Source organism: Rhinolophus sinicus, chromosome X, assembly GCF_036562045.2.
Source record: "Rhinolophus sinicus isolate RSC01 chromosome X, ASM3656204v1, whole genome shotgun sequence".
In the NCBI taxonomy this organism is placed as follows: Eukaryota; Metazoa; Chordata; class Mammalia; order Chiroptera; family Rhinolophidae; genus Rhinolophus; species Rhinolophus sinicus.
In genome coordinates, this window is record NC_133768.1 from 29309562 (window position 1) to 29331683 (window position 22122).

Below are 22122 nucleotides of genomic sequence, written 5' to 3' on the forward strand. Positions count from 1 at the left end.
CAAATGGTAACTTAACCCACTGTGTTTGTCCCTTCTGAGGCTGCCATCCTTACTCAATAACCTTCATAAAAGAGGGTAGCCTGGGTTAACTTGAGATTTTTAAACACCTCCTGAGTCAGATTTTCATATGGTTGCTGTATTAGTTAGTTTAAAGTTTTGATTATCCAGAATACCAGATATTAATAATTAGATTTATATATAAAGCCTCTTATAAATTGCATGTTTTATTACTTAATGAATATTTATTGTCTCTGGTATGCCCTGCACTACTCTAGATGCTAAAGAACAATGATGAGCAATACAAACAAGGCCCCTAATTTGCACAGAGCTCACATTCTCGTGGAGTTAGAAAACAAAAATAAAATTGAAATAGGACAGATCATGGGAAGTTTTTCTATTGTCTCAGATTTTCAAATAAAGACACAAACCTGGGAACCATAGATAATTATATCCCCATGTTATGAAAGGCATTGTTATGCTATTTATTGAGGACTCACTAAATATGTTAGGGTATTTCTAGGGTATTCAACCAACTCCAGGATTTCAATGGCTTAACGCCGTAAAAGTTTTTAATAATTGTAACAGTCTGGTGCATTTGTTTCTGGTTGGTGGCTGGCATCCTTCATGTTATGATCCAGGGAGCCAAGCTCCTCCCATATTATATGGTTCCATCATCCTGCATATAGGTGGAGAAAGAGAAAAGAGACAGATGAGAATTTCCACTAGTGTCTTAGTCATCTTGTTATAGAGGTGACACACATCACTTCCACAGAAATTAACAGAAATTCACCTGACTTTGTACTTCCTGATGACTAAGAATTATTTATCATAAAATGGAATTGGGATGGTGGAATACCTTAGATGAGACTATTAACCATTTTTTCAGATGACTTCTTCATATTTATGTATGTTATTTGCTCAAAATAGTTATACATTTCTGGATTATATCAATAACACAAAGGAGGTCTTCCGAGAATAAACTTACAAATTTTGCTCATGTCATAAAATGATAAATGACAAAAAGTTTCCTCTTTAACTTGCGGAATGCATCAAGTACTTAAAGAAATATCTAATTTTTACAGCCTTAAGAAATATAGATAGTTAAATAATTAACCCTGTCCAAAATAATTTTGACAATATTTATGGCAGATGGATATTTACTAGAAGTTATCCATATAATGCCGTATTTTAAAGGTGTCATTTAGGGATTTTTATCTATTTAAATTGGAAGAAAATAATATTCAAACAATGATGAAAGTTAGAAATTATTTTCATAATGTTAAAGTTAAATTTGACGTATATTTTACTACACTAGAAATACAGAACAGTTCATTGACAACTTGAAATTTTTTACTCTAATGAAACGTTCGTTCTTATTGGGTCTTTTGCTGATTTTGAGACTTCAGAGAATTAAATTGCAGACATTCTCTAGAGTTTGTAGTGCTACTCTTAGTGTCAGTAGCTCTAAGCCGTTGATGATTGCTGTCTAGAAAGCTGCTCTGTGAAGGATTTTGAGGCGGCATCCAGATCTCCAGATCTACTGGACAAGAGTGAAGTGATCAGGTAGTGCTATTTGCCATGAATGTGTCAAAGAGGAGCTGTGACACAACTGCCTCTTGGCTGCCATCCCTATTTCCTTCTCTTGAGATTCGGCCAACTGTAGAATGTCCTGACGTGCTTATTACACTAGGGCATGCTTCTGTGACATGGTTCATACTAGAAACAGTAGATTGAAGGTAGTTTTGTCTTATTTTTTGTTCAAAGTTATGTGTGATAAGACACAAAGCAATTTGATATTCTAGCACTTTATTTCTCTTTAGACCAGAGTTTTTCACTATACAGTTCTCAAAATGTGAGGGTCAAAATGAGCATTGTTTAAATTTTTAAAGAAATAGAATGAACAAATAGAAAGTATCAGTATCACATAATGTAAGAGTAGGGACTGTTTTGGGAAGCCTTTTTTTTTCCTCTTCCGTGGTGTGTGTATATGGGCTAGATCATGATGTAACATGATTCATCTGGGTTGTGGTTAAAACATTTTGAAAATGTTTAACGCCGGTCTTAGCATTCTTACTTCTGTGAAGAAGCTATAGCATTGTCTTAAACTGACACTCACCTTCTCTGGAAAATACATGAATAATAGACCAGGACAAATGTCTAGTCCAAAATATCTCATGCCAATTTTCTGTCTAAAGACCTGGGAAACATTTCTAGGCCAATATATGGTTGTTGGTACTTGTTGTTCTGGCATATTCCTTTGGTTTAGTTGTTGATTTGTTTGTCCCTTAGAAAGTTCTTAGGAGGCCAAGTTCTGTACCAGTCTTATAAAATGTGTCAGGTTGCCTAGGAAATAGTAAACTCTGTGACATAATACCATTGTTGGGTTTTTTTGCATTTTACATTTTTATTTTTCCTTCTTTATAATTGCAAGCATTGGATATTTCACTGCAGGAATTTAAATGCCCATTTATTTTTGGAATCCATGATTCTAGTATCGTCTGAAACTATTGTAGATGGCCATTCTCCATTGCGTTTATAATAAAATCTGATTTACAATAAATTATATCTACTCTAATTATAAACTTGTATATATTCTTGATTTCCATGTTTCCTTGCCAGGTGTTGTTCACCACACTAAATGCTATTTACATTCCCCTAAAATATAATGTTTATCCACTCATTTATTTATATAGAGGTAATGAAGCAAAGGTTTGCTACATGGACGAAGCTACAATGTCTGTGTTGAAGATATGTTTTGTGAATAACTGTCTCCCCATCACCACTCTCCCCACCAGCTTAGTATCAAGGTTTTTGTTTGTTTGTTTCTTTGGGGTTTTTTTTTTGTTTTTTGTTTTTTGTTTTTTTGCCACTCCTGTAATGTGATTTGATAAATTTCAAAACAGCTCCATGTCCTAAAGTACATCCATTACCAATCATTAAATTATGACTGAAATGTGCAACATTCTCTTTTTTCATTGGGTTAAGGCATTATAGACAACTGGTCTTTTTAAGCTTGAGATACATTCTATCTATTATTCACCTTTAACACATTTGCTTCAGTTGATGGCTTTTATGTGAGTGGAAATCACGGCTGTCATAGAATGAAATATAAGTTATTAGCCAGGACGGGTCAAAATGAGGATCAGGACATATCTTAGAACTTGAATAGTGCCTTCCAGGGCTGAGTGTGTAGCCAGAGGTGCACGACGGGAGAAACTAGAAGAGAGAGAAGGAATCTAAACAGGAAGGTAGTCGTATCATTAGTATAGTTTGACTTCTTAGTTCAGATTGTCCTTACTACTTGATGCCAGTGTACAGAGCTACTAATACCCTGTTTTCCCGAAAAGAAGGTCTAGCCAGACAATCAGCTTTAATGCATCTTTTGGAGCAAAAATTAATATAAGACCCGGTATTATATTATATTAATTACATTATACCCGGTATATATTATATTATATTATATTATATTATATTATATTATATTATATTATATTATATTATATTATATTATATGTGGTCTTATATTTTATAAGACCGGGTCTTGTATTAATTTTTGCTCTAAAAGACACATTAGAGCTGATGGTCCAGCTAGGTCTTATTTTCGGGGAAACAGGGTATATGCCCTCTGGGTCAGCAGCAGTAGCCAGTGTTTTCAAAATTGAAGTCTTCAGGCTCCATCCAAGATCTACTGAATCAGAATCTTTGAGGCAGGGTGCCAGTACTCTGTGCTTATAACCTCTATAGGTGATTCTTCTGCATGCTGAAGTTTGCGTACTACTGCTAGAGGAAAACATTGATAAACGGACTGCATATTCATAATGGTACTGAGGAAAAATATATTTTAAATATAATTTCACAGAGTCCTTAGCATTTAGCTAGATAGATCTTTTAGCGTATTTGTTGTGGAAAAAATAATAATAATGTTACCATGTACCAAGACTAATCAAGGAAAACAAAAGATTAAAAATCAGTGAGACACGTTCAATAGTGGATCGAGGACACAAAACATATGGCCTTATGTTTATTGTATAAAAGTGGTTTTTGTATTGGCTTCATTGGAACAATGACTCTACGCTGATACTAAGAGCTGGTTATATTTGTTCTGTAATTCTAGGAGAGCATTTGCTTTGAAATACCTCTCTGTAATGCAAAAGAAGAAACTGTTTTCTTAAAAGTGCAGTTAACAAATCCTGCCCTTAGTGGACTCGAGGAATTCGTACTGCGTCCAAAAGAACGTATCAGCTATTCTGTATGTTATTCTCCAGCGACTACAGGCTGTAGAGATGAAAGGTATGGTTTCAATATGGCATTATATGTTATTGTTGATCCTTTGAAATTAAGCTTTTAAAATGATTATTTATTTACATGCTATAATCATTCAAATTATACTTGCTCATAGTTTTAGCTCTATTTAATACCATTCATTTGTAAAATGTACTCATTTAGAGTTAGCATTATTTTCTCTAATGCAAAAATATTATTTATTGGAATTTCAAATTAAGTAATTCCTAAGTTGTTCTTTATATACCCTCTTTCATTTCACTTTTCACTAATCAAATTTTTCTAGGTGCAAATAATTGAATCAAGTAAAAATGTTTACACAAGGATTAGGGGTTAAACTTCCAATTTTCTTGATGAAATTAGTTTATATTTTATATTCTCAATTAAATGCAAATTATCCACTTGGAGGACATACAAAATATTAAAGGTATACTATGCTGAATATATACACAGATGCTCCTCAACTTACAGTGGGGTTGGTTATGTCCCAACACACCCACTGTAAATTGAAGATATTACTAAGTCAGAAATGCATTCTATGCATCTAACCTACCGAATATCATACCTTAGCCTAGCCTACATTGAATGTGCTCAGAACACTTTCATTAACCTACAGTTGGGCAAAATCATCTAATACAATGAATATACTGTAGAGTATCAGTTGTAGGCCAGAAAAAGTCAAAGTTCAAAATTTAAATTACAGTTTTTACTGAATGCATACTGTTTTTGCACTACTGAGAAGCTGAAAAATGGTAAGCTGAACCATTGTAAGTCAAACCATCATAAGTCCGGGTCCGTGTGTGTATACACACACACATACACATTGCAAGCATACACACGTATTAGCAATGCAAGGACAAGTGTTTTTATAGCATAATTATGAAAAGCTTTCTTAGTACTTTGTATTCAGATGCATGCACACACAACTACATAGCCTCTATGTTCATGATTAAATAAATTAATTTATAGTAAAATAATCAACTTTATTTGTTTCTAAAGTTATAGCCCGTTTACTTATTATAGTTTTAAAGACTAAATTTAGTATTGCATTCCATTATTCCATGAAAATGCCTTTTGCTACTTTATATGCTTTTTCAGAGTTAGGGTAATTTTTATTTTAATGGGTGATGAATAAATGAATATATTTGTGAAATTTTAAAGGAGAAAACATTTGATAATGCGAAGCAAGAAACTAAGAACATAACATTATAAAAGAAACTATTTTGATAGATTACCATTATAAATATGGGCTCGTCTCCTCTCCCAGTGTGATTATGGAGGCTTTGTGAACACAGATTGAATCTTGAATTTTCTTTATCAGCGTACATTAGAAGTCACAATTTTGGGTAATACCTACTGACTGCTTACTCTGTTATCATCACTGGGACATGGACATAAAAACACACATAAATTCTCAAAGTTCCCCTGAGAGGAGGGAAGATTGCTCCCATTTTATAAATGATGAAATTGAAGCTCAAAAAGTGAGGTGACTTGTTCATGTCCGCACAAATGAAAGATGACAGAGCCAGGATACCAGCCCGGTTATTCTTTTAGACTGCCACATGCTCTCTCTCTGTCTCCCCCATAGATGAGCACATGCTGATTATAAAGGAAGCTCTCCAGAGCTGCATGTCACTTGATAGCCTTCACACAAAAATATACATGTTAGTTCAATTAGAAAATATATAGTTTGAAAATATATATATAGAAAATATATAGTTTGTTCAATTCAACAAACTAATTTGATTAAATCACAGTTTAAAAGCAGGATTTTTATTGTTGTAGCTCCTACAAGATATTTGAACTATGTTTAAATGTTTTTCATTGATTTGACAGACATTTATTACACAGGCGTTAATGATGGCACTGTTTTTCTTGAATAATCAAGTGATTTTCTCACCAAAAATGAAAACATTAAAAATGTATCTACAATGAGAGTAGAATGTGTCGCAGAGCAGTTGTCAAATACTGTGTTTGGGGTTTCTGTTTTCTGCTAAATTTATTATGCAAACCAAAATGACTGATAAGATTTTGTATATTTTCTCCACCAGCATTGTTTTTCAACCTGATAAGGCTCTAGAGTTCTGGTATTTACTGAAATTTACTGTTGAGTTGCCAAAACCAACCACAGTACCAGAAATAAAATGTGATCTTGGCAAGTAAGTTTTATTTAACACATAAAATTATTTCATGGAAGAAAAAAAGTTTATCTAAAAGTATTGTTAAATTCATTTAATATTTTTAATAAGACATGAGTATATTTTTAATTGATTTTCTTTTCTGGAGAAGGTTTGATAATTAAACTACCCCGTGGAAAACTTATGTGGAAGAAAAACAAGTCAGGACTTAGTAAGGAGATTATTCAAACTGATTATTGTAAAGGAGGAAAAGGGACTGTAGAAATAGTTGGAGGGGGAATAGTGCAGTGGGAACAATATTAGGATCTCAGAAATCTGCAAGTGTCACAAAGCCAAATAGAAATAGCTTCTTCTTTTATAGAGTAAAGGAGGGGCAAGCAGAGAGAGATCAGCGGAATCTTTGGAGGGAAAGCTAGTCAAGGAAGGGAAAATGGCCTGTGGGAACTGATAGGAAAATCATCTCACCAGGGTAAGCTGATTTCCAGGAAAAGCTGAGAAAGGAGGCATGTTCCACCTTTTTGTGTGTGCTTGCTCAGGCTTGGGAACAAGCATAGTTCAGAAACTAGTAGGAAAGAGAGAAGGCTGACTAAAGTTTGGTCAAGGCAAAGCAGAGGGTAAGCAGAACGGTGGTCAACTGAGAATACTTGGTCCCTTGGTTAATATTATATTCCCTTGAGATATGACCGTTTATATTTAGGTGGCTGAGTTCCTATTACTTGTCTGGCGTCAAATCACAGTTTCTGCTAGTTTGGCAAATCAGTGCCTTTTCATTAATTTCTCACTCTTAGCACACCAGAAGAGTGTTGAATTCTCCTAGTACCAGATCTCCAGCTAAAACATCACTACAAGTGATTTATTGAGGAAGTAATGCCTATAGGAAAAATCAGTAAGAGAATAGGGGAAGTGAGATAAGAAAAGGGAAGATGCTAAGCAAGGGTGTGATTGCAGGCACACTCCCAGACTTTATCTGATCTTGCAGAAAGCCCTGGAGCATAAATTACATCTCAGAGTTTGTCTTGTCTGGATGCCAAGATGCTGGGTTTTTGAACACCCATACTAGTCACTAGAAGCTTCCTTGGGATGAGCTATAAACTACTTGACACATCTGCTGTAAGGGTGAAGAGGCTCCAGGACCCAGGGGGAATCTCTGAAGGTCTTAGATGGAAGACCAATAGCAAGCATGTAGAAGTTGGGGGATGGGGACAGAGAGCTGGTAAAAATCTTCTGGGGGAGCCGGATGAGGCATCAGCAGTATCTACTATATGTTATTTACAATTTAATTTCTAGTTTTATATATTTTTTCTTGTTTTAAAAATATATTAATACACATTACTACATGAAAACTATATGTGTGTAAACAATTAGTAATAAGTGTAAAGACAATTTTGTGAAAACATTTGGTTCAACTAATTTTACAATCATGGTTTTTATCATTCCACTAAAAAGCACTAGCCTTTTTCTTTTTAAGTTCTCGTTGTGAACATATTTTCTAAATTTAATTTATTTTTATCTAAGTCATACTGGGTATAATGAGAAGTCACATAATATTAAAACATGTTTGATAATAACTGTTGTTTTAACCAGACCTTGTCCTGGATCCTTATGGTCTTCGAAGTTTGCACGGTACTTCATTGTACCTGGTGTCCTTAAAATTCCTGATATATATCGGTGTGGCTCTATTTTCATACGTTTTTCCAGGGAGCCGGGGTTCTCTTTCTATGTGGAAAGACATGACATTTTGTTTCTGGAAATCTCGAATTATGCTATCTATTTTCTTTCATTTTTCTTCCTACAACACCTCTGCTTTGGATTTAAAACTTAGTGGCCGACATTTTCATTTTCTTACCTTGTTTTGCCCTTTTCCCTGACATTTGTCTTTTTGTATTCAGACAGATTTACTCAATTTTATCTTCCAATCTGTTTGTTGAATTTTCTTGTCAGCTATCAACATGTTATTTGGATTTTTCCTTTGGTTTTTCAAAATACAACATTCTGTTCTCATCTCATGTTTGTAACATTTTCTCTCATATCCCTTAAAACATGGATGGTCATTTTAAGAGGCCCTGGTCTTTGTCTTTATGTGTATGGTTTTGGTTTTGTTCTTTCCTATTATAAACTTTCTCTGATGCTTGTTTTACTCATATTTACATATGAGGCTCTAAAATGATAGTTGGTCTTTATTGACCTGACGTCTGTTCATGTTGTTCTATGTGCCATGCTTCATTTATTATATTTTCTGCAAAAAGAATTTCCTTTTTATTGTTTATTGACTTTGGTGGTTTTTCTCTAGGTTTGGTATGTTATGAAAAACATTGTTTACAACATTGTATGTGCTTTTGTTGCATATCTGTGCTCATTTCTACAGTGTATAAACATAGGAATATAATATTGTTTAAATTTAGTGGATAATGACAGAGTTTGAAATTGGTTTTACCTATTTACACTTCCACGAGCAATATATGAATTGTGGTTGCTTTACAACCTCAAAAAACGTGGGTATTGTAAGACTAATTTTAGCCGTTGTGGTGTGTGTGAAGTCCTCAACGTACTTTTAATTTATATATTTTCCTTATGACTAACTGGGTTGACTCCCTTCTCATATGCTTATAGACCATTTTGATTTAGTCTTTTATGAAGTGCCTGTTCATGTTCCTTGACTGTTTGTCTATTAGTTTGCCTATATTTTCCTTTATAATTTACAGGTCTTTATATATTTTGGATACAAACCTTTGTGGGTTGCAAATGCCTTTTCTTTTCTTTTTTTTTTTTTTTTTTTTTTTTTTTTTAATTAAATTTATTGGGGTGACAATTGTTAGTAAAATTACATAGATTTCAGGTGTACAATTCTGTATTACATCATCTATAAATCCCATTGTATGTTCATCACCCAGAGTCAGTTCTTCCATCACCATATATTCGATCCCCCTTACCCTCACCTCCCACCACCACCACCCACCCCCCTTACCCTCTGGCAACCACTAAACTATTGTCCGTGTCTATGAGTTTCTGTTTCTCATTTGTTTGTCTTGTTCTTTTGTTGTTTTTGGTTTATATACCACATATCAGTGAAATCACATGGTTCTCTGCTTTTTCTGTCTGACTTGTTTCGCTCAGCATTACTCTCTCAAGATCCATCCATGTTGTCACAAATGTTCCTATATCATCTTTTCTCACTGCCGAATAGTATTCCATTGTGTATATACCACAACTTCTTTATTCAATCATCTATCGAAGGACATTTTGGTTGTTTCCATGTCTTGGCCACCGTAAACAAAGCTGCAATGAACATTGGAGCACACGTGTCTTTATCTCTAAATGTTTTCAGATTTTTTTGGTAGATACCCAGGAGAGGGATTGCTGGGTCATATGGCAATTCTATTCGTAATTCTTTGAGGAACCTCCACACTGCCTTCCATAACGGCTGCACCAGTCTGCATTCCCACCAACAGTGTATGAGGGTTCCTTTTCTCCACAACCTCTCCAACATTTGTTACTATTTGTCTTGTTGATGATAGCCATTCTGACTGGGGTGAGGTGATATCTCATTGTGGTTTTGATTTGCATTTCTCTGATGATTAGTGATGTTGAGCATTTTTTCATATGTTTATTTGCCATTTGTATGTCCTCTTTGGAGAAATGTCTCTTCAAGTCCTCTGCCCATTTTTCAATTGGGTTGTTTGTTTTTTTGTTGTTGAGTTGCATGAGTTCCTTGTATATTCTGGATACTAGCCCCTTATCGGAGGCACTGTTAGCAAAAATCTTCTCCCATTCAGTTGGTGGCCTCTTTATTTTGTCAATGGTTTCTTTTGCTGTGCAGAAGCTTTTAAGTTTCATATAGTCCCATTCGTTTATTTTAGCTTTTACTTCCATTGCCTTTGGAGTCAAGTTCATAAAATGCTCTTTGAACCCAAGGTCTATAAGTTTAGTACCTATGTTTTCTTCTATGCAGTCTATTGTGTCAGGTCTTATGCTTAAGTCTTTGATCCATTTTGAATTAACTTTGGTACATGGTGACAAATAGCAGTCCAGTTTCATTCTTTTGCACGTGGCTATCCAATTCTCCCAGCACCATTTATTGAAGAGGCTGTCTTTGCTCCATTGTATGTTTTTAGCTTCTTTGTCAAAAATTATCTGTCCATATTTATGTGGTTTTATTTCTGGGTTCTCAATTCTATTCCATTGGTCTATGTGTCTGTTTTTCTGCCAATACCATGCTGTTTTGATTATTGTGGCCCTGTAGTACAGGCCAAAGTCAGGAAGTGTGATACCTCCATTATAGTTCTTTTTCTTAAGATTGCTTTGGCTATTCGGGGTCTTTTGTGGTTCCAAACAAATCTGATGATTTTTGTTCTATTTCTTTAAAATATGCCATTGGGATTTTGATGGGGATTGCATTGAATCTGTATATTGCTTTGGGTAATATGGCCATTTTAACTATGTTGATTCTTCCAATCCATGAGCACGGAATGTCTTTCCATTTCTTTGTGTCTTCTTCAATTTCTTTCAAAAATGTCTTATAGTTTTCAGCATATAGGTCTTTCACATCCTTGGTTAAGTTTATTCCTAGGTATTTTATTCTTTTTGCTGCAATTGCAAAAGGAATTGTTTTTTGTATTTCTTTTTCTGAGATTTCATTGTTAGTATATAGGAAGGCAATGGACTTTTGTGCGTTGATTTTGTAGCCGCAACTTTACTGTATTCGTTGATTGTTTCTAATAGCTTTTTGGTGGAGTCTTTAGGGTTTTCTATATATAGCATCATGTCATCTGCAAAGAGTGATAATTTAACTTCTTCATTCCCAATTTGGATGCCTTTTATTTCTTTCTCTTGCCTGATTGCTCTGGCAAGGACTTCCAACACTATGTTGAAAAGCAGAGGTGATAGGGGACATCCCTGTCGTGTTCCTGAACGTAGAGCAAAGGGCTTCAGCTTTTCTCCATTAATTATGAGATTAGCAGAGGGCTTGTCATATATGGCCTTTATTATGTTAAGGTATTTTCCTTCTATACCCATTTTATTAAGTGTTTTAATCATAAATGGATGTTGTATCTTGTCAAATGCTTTTTCTGCATCAATTGATATAATCATATGATTTTTGTCCTTTATTTTGTTTATGTGATGTATCACATTGATGGATTTGGATGTTGAACCATCCTTGTGCCCCGGGATGAACCCCACTTGGTCGTGATGAATAATCTTTTTAATGCATTGTTGTATTCGATTTGCTAGAATTTTATTTAGGATTTTTGCATCGGTATTCATTAGAGATATTGGTCTGTAGTTTTCTTTTTTGTGCTGTCCTTACCAGGTTTTGGTATCAGGGTAATGTTGGCCTCATAAAATGAGTTAGGGAGTACTGTCTCTTCTTCAATTTTTGGAAGAGTTTGTGCAGAATTGGTATTAGATCCTCTTTGAAGGTTTGGTAGAATTCACTAGTGAAGCCATCTGGTCCCGGACTTTTGCTTTTGGGAAGGTTTTGGATGACTGATTCAATTTCACATTGGTGATCGGTCTGTTTAGATTTTCCAGTTCTTCATGGTTCAGCCTTGAAGGCTATATGTTTCTAAGAACTTGTCCATTTCTTCTAGGTTGTTGAATTTGGTGGCATATAGTCCTTCATAGTATTCTTGGATGATCCTTTGTATTTCTGTGGTGTCCGTGATAACTTCCCTTTTACGTTTCTGATTTTGTTAATCAGTGTCTTCTCTTTTATCTTAGTAAGTCTAGCCAAGGGTTTGTCAATTTTGTTAATCTTTTCAAAGAACCAGCTCTTTGTCACATTAATTTTTTCTATTGTCTTTTTGTTCTCTATTTCATTTATTTCTGCTTTAATTTTTATTATTTCCTTTCTTCTGCTGACCTTGGGTTTTACTTGTTCTTCTTTTTCTAGTTCTTTAAGGTGTAACATGAGGTTATTTATTTGGGAGTTTTCTTGTTTCTTGAGATAGGCCTGTAATGAGATAAATTTCCCTCTTAAAACTGCTTTCGCTGCATCCCAGAAATTTTGGTAGGATGTATTTTCATTGTCATTTGTTTCTATGTATCTTTTGATCTCTCCTCTAATTTCTTCTTTGACCCAGTCCTTCTTTAAAAGTATGTTGTTTAATCTCCATGTATTTGTGTTTTTTCCCGCTTTCTTTTTACAGTTGATATCCAATTTCAAAGCCTTGTGATCAGAGAATATGCATGGTATGATTTCAATCTTCTTAAATTTGTTGAGACTGATTTTATGTCCCAATATATGGTCTATCCTTGAGAATGTTCCGTGTACACCAGAAAAGAATGTATAGTCTGATGTTTTAGGATGAAGTGCTCTATAAATGTCAATTATGTCCATTTCATCTAATGTGTCATTTAGGGCTACTATTTCGTTATTTATTTTCTGTTTGGATGATCTATCCATAGCTGTCAATGATGTATTTAAGTCCCCTAGTATAATTGTGTTTTGGTCAATTTCTCCCTTTAGTTCTGTTAGTAGTTGCTTGGTGTATTTCGGTGCTCCCTGATTGGGGGCATAAATATTGATGACTGTTATGTCTTCTTGTTGTACAGTCCCCTTCACCATTATGAAATGTCCATCTTTATCTCTTGTTATCTTTTTCACCTTGAAGTCTGTTTCATCTGATATCATTATGGCTACACCTGATTTTCTCTGGGTACCATTTGCTTGGAGTGTCAATTTCCACCCTTTCACTTTGAGTCTATGCTTGTCCTTGTAGCTGAGATGTGTCTCTTGGAGACAGCATATGGTTGGGTTTAGTTTTTGATCCAATCTGCTACTCTGTGCCTTTTTATTGGTGAGTTCAGTCCATTTACATTTAGGGTGATTATTGATATGTGAGGATTTCCTGTCATTCTATCTTTAGTTTTCTGGTAAGGCTGTGTCTCCATTGTTTCTTTGCCTTTTTGTTGTTGTCTATTATTTCTGAGTGGTGGTATTCTATGATGTTTCCCTCTGTTTCTTCTTTATTTCAGTATATATTTCAATTCTGGATTCATTTTGAGTGTTTACCCTTAAGTTTATGTAAAAGAAAGTTTGATATTTAGAGTATTCCATTTTCTTCAGCACGCTTACTTTCTCCATTCCCATATTCCGGTTCAGGCCTTTACTCTCCCCTTTTTGAGTTTTGGTTGCCACAAATTGTCCCTGTTGATGGTGGTCGAATAGCCTCCTTTAGTATTTCTTGTAGTGCAGGTCGTGTATTAGAAAATTCCTCAGCTTCTGTATGTCTGGAAAGGTCTTTATTCCTCCTTCATATCTAAAGGATATCTTTGCTGGATATATTATTCTTGGCTCATGATTTCTCTCTTTCAATAGTTTGAATATTTGGTTCCACTCCTCCTGGCTTGTAGAGTTTCTGCTGAAAAATCTGATGATAATCTAATGGGCTTTCCTTTGTAAGTTACCGCCTTCTTTTCCCTGGCTGCCTTGAGGATTCTTTCTTTGTCGTTGATTTTAGACAGCTTCAATACAATGTGCCTTGGAGAAGGCCTGTTGGGATTGAGGTAACTAGGTGTTCTATTTGCTTCTTGGATTCGAGGGTCCAGTTCTGTCCACAAATTTGGGAAGTTCTCATCGACAATTTGTTTGAATATATTCTCTGTTCCTTCTCTCTTTCTTCTCCTTCTGGTATGCCCATTATTCTTATATTGCTCTTTCTGATGGAGTCAGAAAGTTCTTGTAGAGTTCTTTCATTTCTTTTAAGTCTCAAGTCTCTTTCTTCTTCTCTCTGTGTCATTTCCAGGTTTCTATCTTCGATGTCACTGATTCTTTCCTCCATCTGGTCAACTCTACTACCTAAGCTGGTTATTTCATTCTTAATTTCTTCTATTGAGTTCTTAATCTCCAGAAATTCTATTTGGTTCTTTTTAAGATTTCAATCTCTTTCGTAAAATGCTCATGCTGTTCTTTGATTGAGTTTCTGAGTTCCTTTAACTGCCTATCTGTGTTTTCTTGTATCTCGTTGAGTTTTTTCAGAACTGCAATCTTGAATTCTCTGTCATTTAAGTCACATATTTCTGTATCTTTAAGTGCCTTCTCTGGAGATTTTTCACTTTCTTTCTGAGCTATCTTGTTGCCTTGGTTATTCATGGCATTGACTGGTTTACTATTTCTCTTCCTAGACATCTACAGGAGTGACTTCTGCAACAGGTTGATAGAAAGCGGTCTTTCTTTTGTTTGCCAGTACTTGTTGGTAGAATGTTTTATTATTTCTCCAACTGCAACTTATTTTCTTCTCCCACACAGTAGTGCTATGTTTTCTCTGCACTATTCCAACTTCTCACACAATGGGGGATTCCCTGGGAGACGGGCTTCTCCTCTGTTAATAGTCTGTCTAGGTCACAGGGCGCAGTGTCCCGGTGGGTATGCGGAGAGCTTTTGATGTTCCAAAGCTCTTCCAGCTCCTGATTCAGAGCCCGTAGGTTTCAGCAGTTCTGTTTACTCCTGCAGGGATCCGCCCAGATAGGTGGGGTCAGAGGCGGGTGAGTTGTGAGAGGTGGCCCAGAGCAATGGCGGCAACCACCACCACAGCCGTCCTGCTTCCACAGCTCTCTCCCTTTGCTGGAACTAGTTGGGCTGTGAATTGTGTTTGCAGTCCACAGTTCTCAAAACAGCAAATTTTCTGTTGTTTTGATCTGACACTGCTACTGTTTCGCTTCTAGCACCGGGCAGGTGGGGGCGGGCGAGCTCTGGGAGGGAGGAGGGGCGGCTAGTCTCAGTGCCTAAGGCTCCGTTCTCTGCTCGGCAGTGCGGGCTTAAACCACCGTTTTCAGCCTTTTCCCTCAGTCTTTTCTCCGAGGTCTCTGCCGTGAGCGTTGGGTTCAGCCGTGTTATATGCTGTCCCCTCAGCCCTGTGGAGCCCTGGCGGAGCCCTAGCAGTCCGAGTTCTTCCCTCTCCCGCAGCTGCGGTAGTTCCGGGAAGCAGCGAGCTCGGCGCACTGAGCTAGGTCTGCGTCCTCCGCCCGCGCGTCTCCGTCTCCGCGCACTTCTCCCTTTCCTCCTCCCTCCACTCGCGCGAATCTCCCACCTGTAGGTGATTTCAGTCGGTAGTGGGCCTCTTCGTGTTGCCTGTGTGCTGTGCAGGGAGTCCTTTGTGGAGTTTTTGTTGTTCCATTCGTTGTAAATTCCAGGGGAGCTTTACAGAGGCTCACCTCACGCCGCCATTTTTCCGGAAGTCCGCAAATGCCTTTTCTTAAACAGTGAATTTCCTTTTCAATCTCTTAATGGAGTCTTTGAATGAAATTAAATTCTTAATTTTAATGTAGTTTAATTTATCGAGTTCTTCCATACTCCAGGGTCATTAAAAACTTCTATGTTATTTTTAAGACAATGTATTATCTGTATCTCTCATATTTAGATCTACAACCTTTCTGGAATTGACATCTGTATGCGATGTGAGAGAAGCATCAGTTAGGAGGTCATTATACTAATTCAGCACCAAGGTGATGGCACCTTGGACGTGAGTGTTGACAGTGAGTGTGGTGAGAAGTGATCAATTTATGGTGTATTTTTGAAGTAGAGCTAATGAGCTTTGCTGATAATAATATTTGAGGTGTAAGGAAAACATACCATATTTTCTTCATGTACTGATGAACATTTAGGTTGTTCCCATATCTTGGCTATTGTAGGTATCTCTTTGATTTCATTGCCTTTGTCTGTGTATCCAGAAGTGGGATTGTTGGATCATGTGGTAGTTCTATTTTAATTTTTCGACGAACTTCCGTACTGTTTTTCATAGTGTCTGTAACCATTTACATTCCTATTAACAGTGTGCCACTGTTCCCTTTTCTCCACATCTTCACCAACACATTATCTTACTTTATAAAAAAAATGGTAGTCATCCTAACAGGTCTGAGGTGATATCTCAGTGTGATTTTGATTTGCCTTACTACAGGATGACAATTTTGATGCTGTATATCAAAAGGCATTAGAAAGTACGGTGGATTGAGAATTATGAAACCTTTTGATTATTTTTTGCTTTGAGCATAAATACCAACCACATTTTTATGGGGGTTATTTACTCATCATCAGTTTGGATCTTCTCAGTATAATAGAATTTTGTGAATTGATTATTCTTTGTTATTATTTCTAGACTGTGTTACCTTTTTTGTCTGGATTTAGCAGTTATAAAATAGCAGATAAACATTGGTCCTAAAACTGGAATATATTCCAATACTCAATGTGTAATACCATTTGGTGTCAAAAGTAGAGAATCAGGAGTTACCCAATTTAGCAAAATGTCATTAGTTCATACATAATTATTCTTGTTTTGAAACTCACACAAGTCATTCTATTAGTTTCTTAGGCCTGCCATAACAAGTACTACAAGCTAGGTGGCTTAAAACAGCATAAATGTATTGTCTCACAGTTCTGGAGGCTAGAAGTTTGAAATCAAGATTTCAGCAGGACCATGCTTCCTCTGAAACCAATAAGGGTTCCTGGCCTCTTCTGGCTTCTGGTGCTTGCCAGCACTCCTGGTTGTTCCTTGCCTTCTGGATGCATCACTCCAATCTCCACCTCCATTGTCATATGGCCATCTTCTTGTTTGTCTTCATATTGTCTTTTTATAAGGACAGCAGTCATATTGGATAAGGGCCACCCTACTCCAGTATGACCACATTTTAACTAATAACTGCAATAGCTGTATTTCCAAATGAGGTCACACTCTGGGGAAGTTGGAGTTAGGACTTCAATACATCTTTTTGGGGGATGCAAGTCAACCTAAAACAATCGTCAAGCTTATAAAATTATCATTGAACAAGTTTACTAGCTTTGTTTTCCCTTCTAGGTATCTCACTCAGAAGATTTCTTTAGTTAATACCACACATGAAACCTTAGAATTGCAAGTAACAAACAATAATCCTGACAATTTTGTCCTGGATACTAACCAGTCACCAGTAAGTATACTCAGAAAGCCAAGTAACCTATCACTACTAGAGCATTTTTCAATTCTGATTTTGGGACACTGTAGAATATTAGCATTTGAATTATTAATAAGGTTTCAAATGTCTAAAATTTAAAAACAGAATTTATAATATACTCATATATATATATATGTATGTCCCCAATTTTAATTTATCAAAAAACCAATATGTTCATATAAATTTTTGAAATTACATATGCTAGATTCATGTTCTTATTGAATTCTAAATAAACTGGTTGTGCTTTATTACTTGACACTATATTTTCCATAAATTAAATGGAATATGATGTTCAGAATATAGTTTACAAATAACTGAAATTTCTCATTAGGCAGTGGTGTCTTCATATCCTTTACATCACTACTTTTACGGAAGAATGTAAATGGTGGTCCAAGGGAAAACTAATACAGTATGTTGCAGATGCCACCTTACATTACGTAATGAAGAATATGGACTCTGCTTTCACATTTCCAACCATGTGTTTCTAATCCATTCATTATTTTATACATTTATCAAATATTCTTAAGTGTGAAATAGGCAACTAACTTCAATATTAGGAAATAACTCAAAAATAAATTTATAGGTGACAACAAATTAGGAGCACACAATGTTAATGATAATAAATGGAAAGATATATATGTATATAATTTTACTCTTGTTTTTGTTGCATTGTACTCATGTTTACGTAAGGATTTGAAAATAATTATTACCCATAAATGCTTCAATAATTAAGCATAGATTGATTATCAAGGTAAATAATGATATAAAAAACTTGCTTCTCATCTTATATATACCCTACCTAGTACACAGAGATGCTGACTGGAACAAAAGTATTCATTGTTTTATTTCTCTTTTTCTTCTAATTTTACACAGCTAACTATACCTCCCTTCTCCACCAAAGAGGTACCTGTTGATTTTCATCCTTCCGGTCTTGGAAGAACTGGTCATCAAGCTTGTATTATCTTCCATTGTGCTCAGGTATGATAGAGTATTCTTGGACCAAGTCAAGTTCATTACATTTCAGTGTCAACAAATAAGTAACTCTTATTCATCCAGTTGACATCTTTTGCAAGCAGAACAAGTTTATTGTAAACTATTCATTAAATGAACTTTTGGAAATGAAGTATACATCATGAATGTGTGGGCATTTAAAGAAGGCATTTTAAATCCTTAGATTGCTTGAATGAAGGAGAATATACACCCAGATTTAAAACAGGTATTTTAATGTAAATGCCAAATTGCTGGCACCAAGGAGCTCACAAAATCTGTCATGTGTGATGCAGTGGAATCACATATAATACAGTTGTCCCAACGTCAGTGCGGGACTTGTGGTGACTAAAGTGTCCTCTTTTCCGAAACAATGTGTAATTTACCTTTAGAAAAAAGAAACTGAGGCTGTTAAATTTCCTACATGATTACTAACTTATACATGACCTGAAGCAATATTACGGAAGTACACTTAACTCAAAAATATTAAAGGAAAGAAATAGTAATCCTTCTCATACAGAAGGGAAAGTACAATGGAGATTATTTTCTTTTACAAAAATAATTTTAACAAGGCAGGTCTTTCAAATCAGTGCTTCATAGCAGGGTTAGCCCCTTCATCATACTTAATTATCGGTGACAATTTAGTTGCTTGCATTTCTGGTAGAAATTATATCTATTCAAGGATGATCTGGCACTTCAGCAGAGCAATTATCAATTCTCCATCTTAATAGCTTTAGAAAATCCTAGCCTAGAAGTTGGACGTGAAATTCTTAATCAAACACAAAAGAACTCAAACAAGTAAGTAATCAAATCAAACCTTTTGTAAATCAGTTTTACACTGGTGCTTGATTTCAGTCACTAAGCATCTTCTGAGTTGTAGCAAATATCCAAGGATTCATCTGTGGTTAGACTTCAATCACTCATCTTTTCTTTCTGCTACGGGGTCCAGACCCCTTCAATCTTTTCAATGTACTGCCCTAACCTTTGTGATTTTTCTTGCCATTCCTTTTTTTCTTTTTTTGACTTTATTTTTTCTTTCCTTTTCATCTTTGAATCATTCGAGTCTTCCTCTTTTATTTAATTCATCCAGTCAACATTCTTTGCAAGCAAAACCAGTTCATCTTAAAGTATCAATTGAATGAACTTTTGAAAATACAGTATATATTATATATGTGTAGGCATCTAAGAAAGATAGTTTTTAAAATAAAATTTTAGGATTTACTTTTCTAAGTCTATGAGTTTACAATTACAGTAACTGTTAGGGAAAAACTCATATAGATTTCTGTCCCTCTCTTGATTTCACTGATAAAAATGTTTGAACTGACATGTACAACTGAATAACTGATTAATCTAAAATCTAGTAATGGCAATTCTTATGGGATAAGTTTTAACTATTATTAAACTTGTTTGCTACTCTTTGCTGAACTTAAGGAAGTGGCTGTAGTTTTTTTATCTATTTCATGTGTTTCTGATTTGGATCCATGTACAGAGCTCTGCATTGTAAGACTACAACCCTAGGCCAAAGTTGTGTGTGCAGATTTTGAATCCTAAGATAAATATCGTTAGGATATCACAACTGCAGAGAGCATGAACTCACATTATACTGTCAGATTCTCTAAATGAGATTGTTACTGCATATCAATAACAATAAGAGGAATAATATTATAAGCGGCAAATGTGGTAATTGGACTTCTCTTTGGTACCAAACGTTATGTTCTGAGATTTTTTTTCTTGGTTTTCAGTTGTTCTATTTCCAAGTAGTTGACATTATTTATTTCATTTGTACTTGACTGTGTGGCTTGCTACATCTAAAGGACAGAATAGCATCAATGAAGGAAAGAAGACAAGGTCAAGGTGGTTTTATTACCCAGCATGAGTCTATGATTCTGCAGCCTGTGTCTGTGGAAAACTTTAATTCTTAGACAACTCCAGTACCCTTGAACTCTGCTCAGTGTGCAAGTCAGAGTTACTATCTTTTACCTTCACTTGTTTTATGTTTCAGAAACATTGGGGTTGGATGTTTAAGATTTGACGGTGTCTCCTTTCAAAGAAGTTTGAGATACAGATGGGCTAACAAAAATGTTCCTTGTTTTTCTTAATGCACATGTTTGTTGGGATGCTTTTGAATGTCCCTCTCTGAACCCAGGGGGGTAATTTAAGCAATGCTAGGGCAGTTGTTGCGTACTAGTGTTCAGTAGTGGTGGGATGTGGTTTAACTTAGAAGCGCCAGTATTCCAGGGTATTTGGCAAAACATGAAAACATAACCTTGTTTTTGTAGTTTGGCTCATTCAGAATAACCTCATTTCTGCCATCCAGGATTTATTTAAGTAGCCAAAAAGTAAGTAATTTACATAAAACAGTTGTTAATGTAGTTGAACCCAGTCAGTTAATTACATGTAATCAAGTTAGGATATCGTAAGTGAAAATATAGTGAGCTTATATTATGCAAGTAGAATCTCTATGCGGATAAAACTTGCCTTTAATCCTACTAAGAGACAACATTTTATAGATTTCCTGTCTCCACCAGTGCCACTTTGAAACAATCTTAAGGCAAGTTTACCTCTTCTTCCTGGAATTTGGGCTTGGAAACATCTATGTAGTTGGAGAGATTATATACTAGGTCATTGTTTTTTGGTTTTTATTTAATGACCTCGTGATTCATCCACAACGTTAGCAGAGCGTTCAGTGCAGAACTGAGTCACAGTCTGTTGTACTCTTACGGAACTTTTATTCTAAGTGAATATAAAGGGAACATTTCCAACAGAGCCTTGCAGGCTTATGAAGCATAGTTAAGAACGATGGTCACATTCGATCTCCACATAGTTTTTGAGCCCTTCTTCCACATCATGTGCTAACAGAAAAATTAAATATTATGGCATGCAGCTATACAAACTGCCTTGTAATGGGACTTCAATCCGTGCCTCACCTTCTCTCACTTCATGTGGTACCTATATGAGTTTCATTTGAAATTCACCCTAAGATTTTGGAAACTTTGTGCAGTGTTTAGTACCCAGTTTGTTAGACAAGTTAACTTTTAAAAATAATGAAATACCTTGAGCAGAAATGTAAGGTTTCTATTAAGATATCTCTTTAATGTTGCTACACATAACCTTATATGCATTGAAATATGTTTAATATTTGAATATTGGTCTTGTACCCTCCTTTTTATCAGTGTAAAAACACATTGATCAATTTTTTCCCAATAAAATCAAAAGGAATTGGTAAAAGGAAGAAAATATAAAACAGTGTATGTTAAATATTAACAACAAAACATTTTTATCTGCAAAAATTTTTACATGTATTACATTTATTAAGGGTTGCAAATAAAATGGATGCAATTATAACATATGTGGTATGAATGTTTATCTTTAAACAGTTTGAAGAATGGAAATTCCTCTTATCTGGAGTAGGACTATATCCCCAGCCTCTAGAAATGGACATAGCAACCGCATACATTCATTCTCATTCACCTGTTGTTATACCTTTCCAAAATCCCACCAAGGAAGAAGTTTTAATCAATATGTTACTAACAAGTAAGTTGATTTTTTTTTATATTTTACCTGTTATTTTGTAATTATTAATCAAACTTATTTTATCATAGACTCTGCATTTTAGATGTAGTGAACACTTTAGAGCTCCATTAGCTCAGCGGCATCATTTTATAAAAGAGAAAACATAAGGTGTGAATGATGAAGCGTCTTGGCTAAAAATCACAGCTTGTAAATAAAATGGTGGAGCCAGAATCAGAAATTAGAAATTAGATTTCAAGTTCTTCTAATTTTATCTGTAAAT

The 22122-nt window shown here is 35.3% G+C and overlaps 1 protein-coding gene across 1 annotated transcript in view; it reads left to right on the plus strand.

Annotated features, from left to right (window-relative positions):
* The window catches only part of CFAP47 (cilia and flagella associated protein 47), a 374794-nt gene that overhangs the window by 288629 nt on the left and 64043 nt on the right, over window positions 1-22122 (plus strand). The window contains exons 52-56 of the mRNA XM_074323826.1: window positions 4115-4290; window positions 6333-6440; window positions 17210-17318; window positions 18216-18320; window positions 21707-21863. Of these exons, the coding sequence (XP_074179927.1) occupies window positions 4115-4290; window positions 6333-6440; window positions 17210-17318; window positions 18216-18320; window positions 21707-21863 (655 nt within the window). The remainder of the gene's footprint in view (window positions 1-4114; window positions 4291-6332; window positions 6441-17209; window positions 17319-18215; window positions 18321-21706; window positions 21864-22122) is intronic.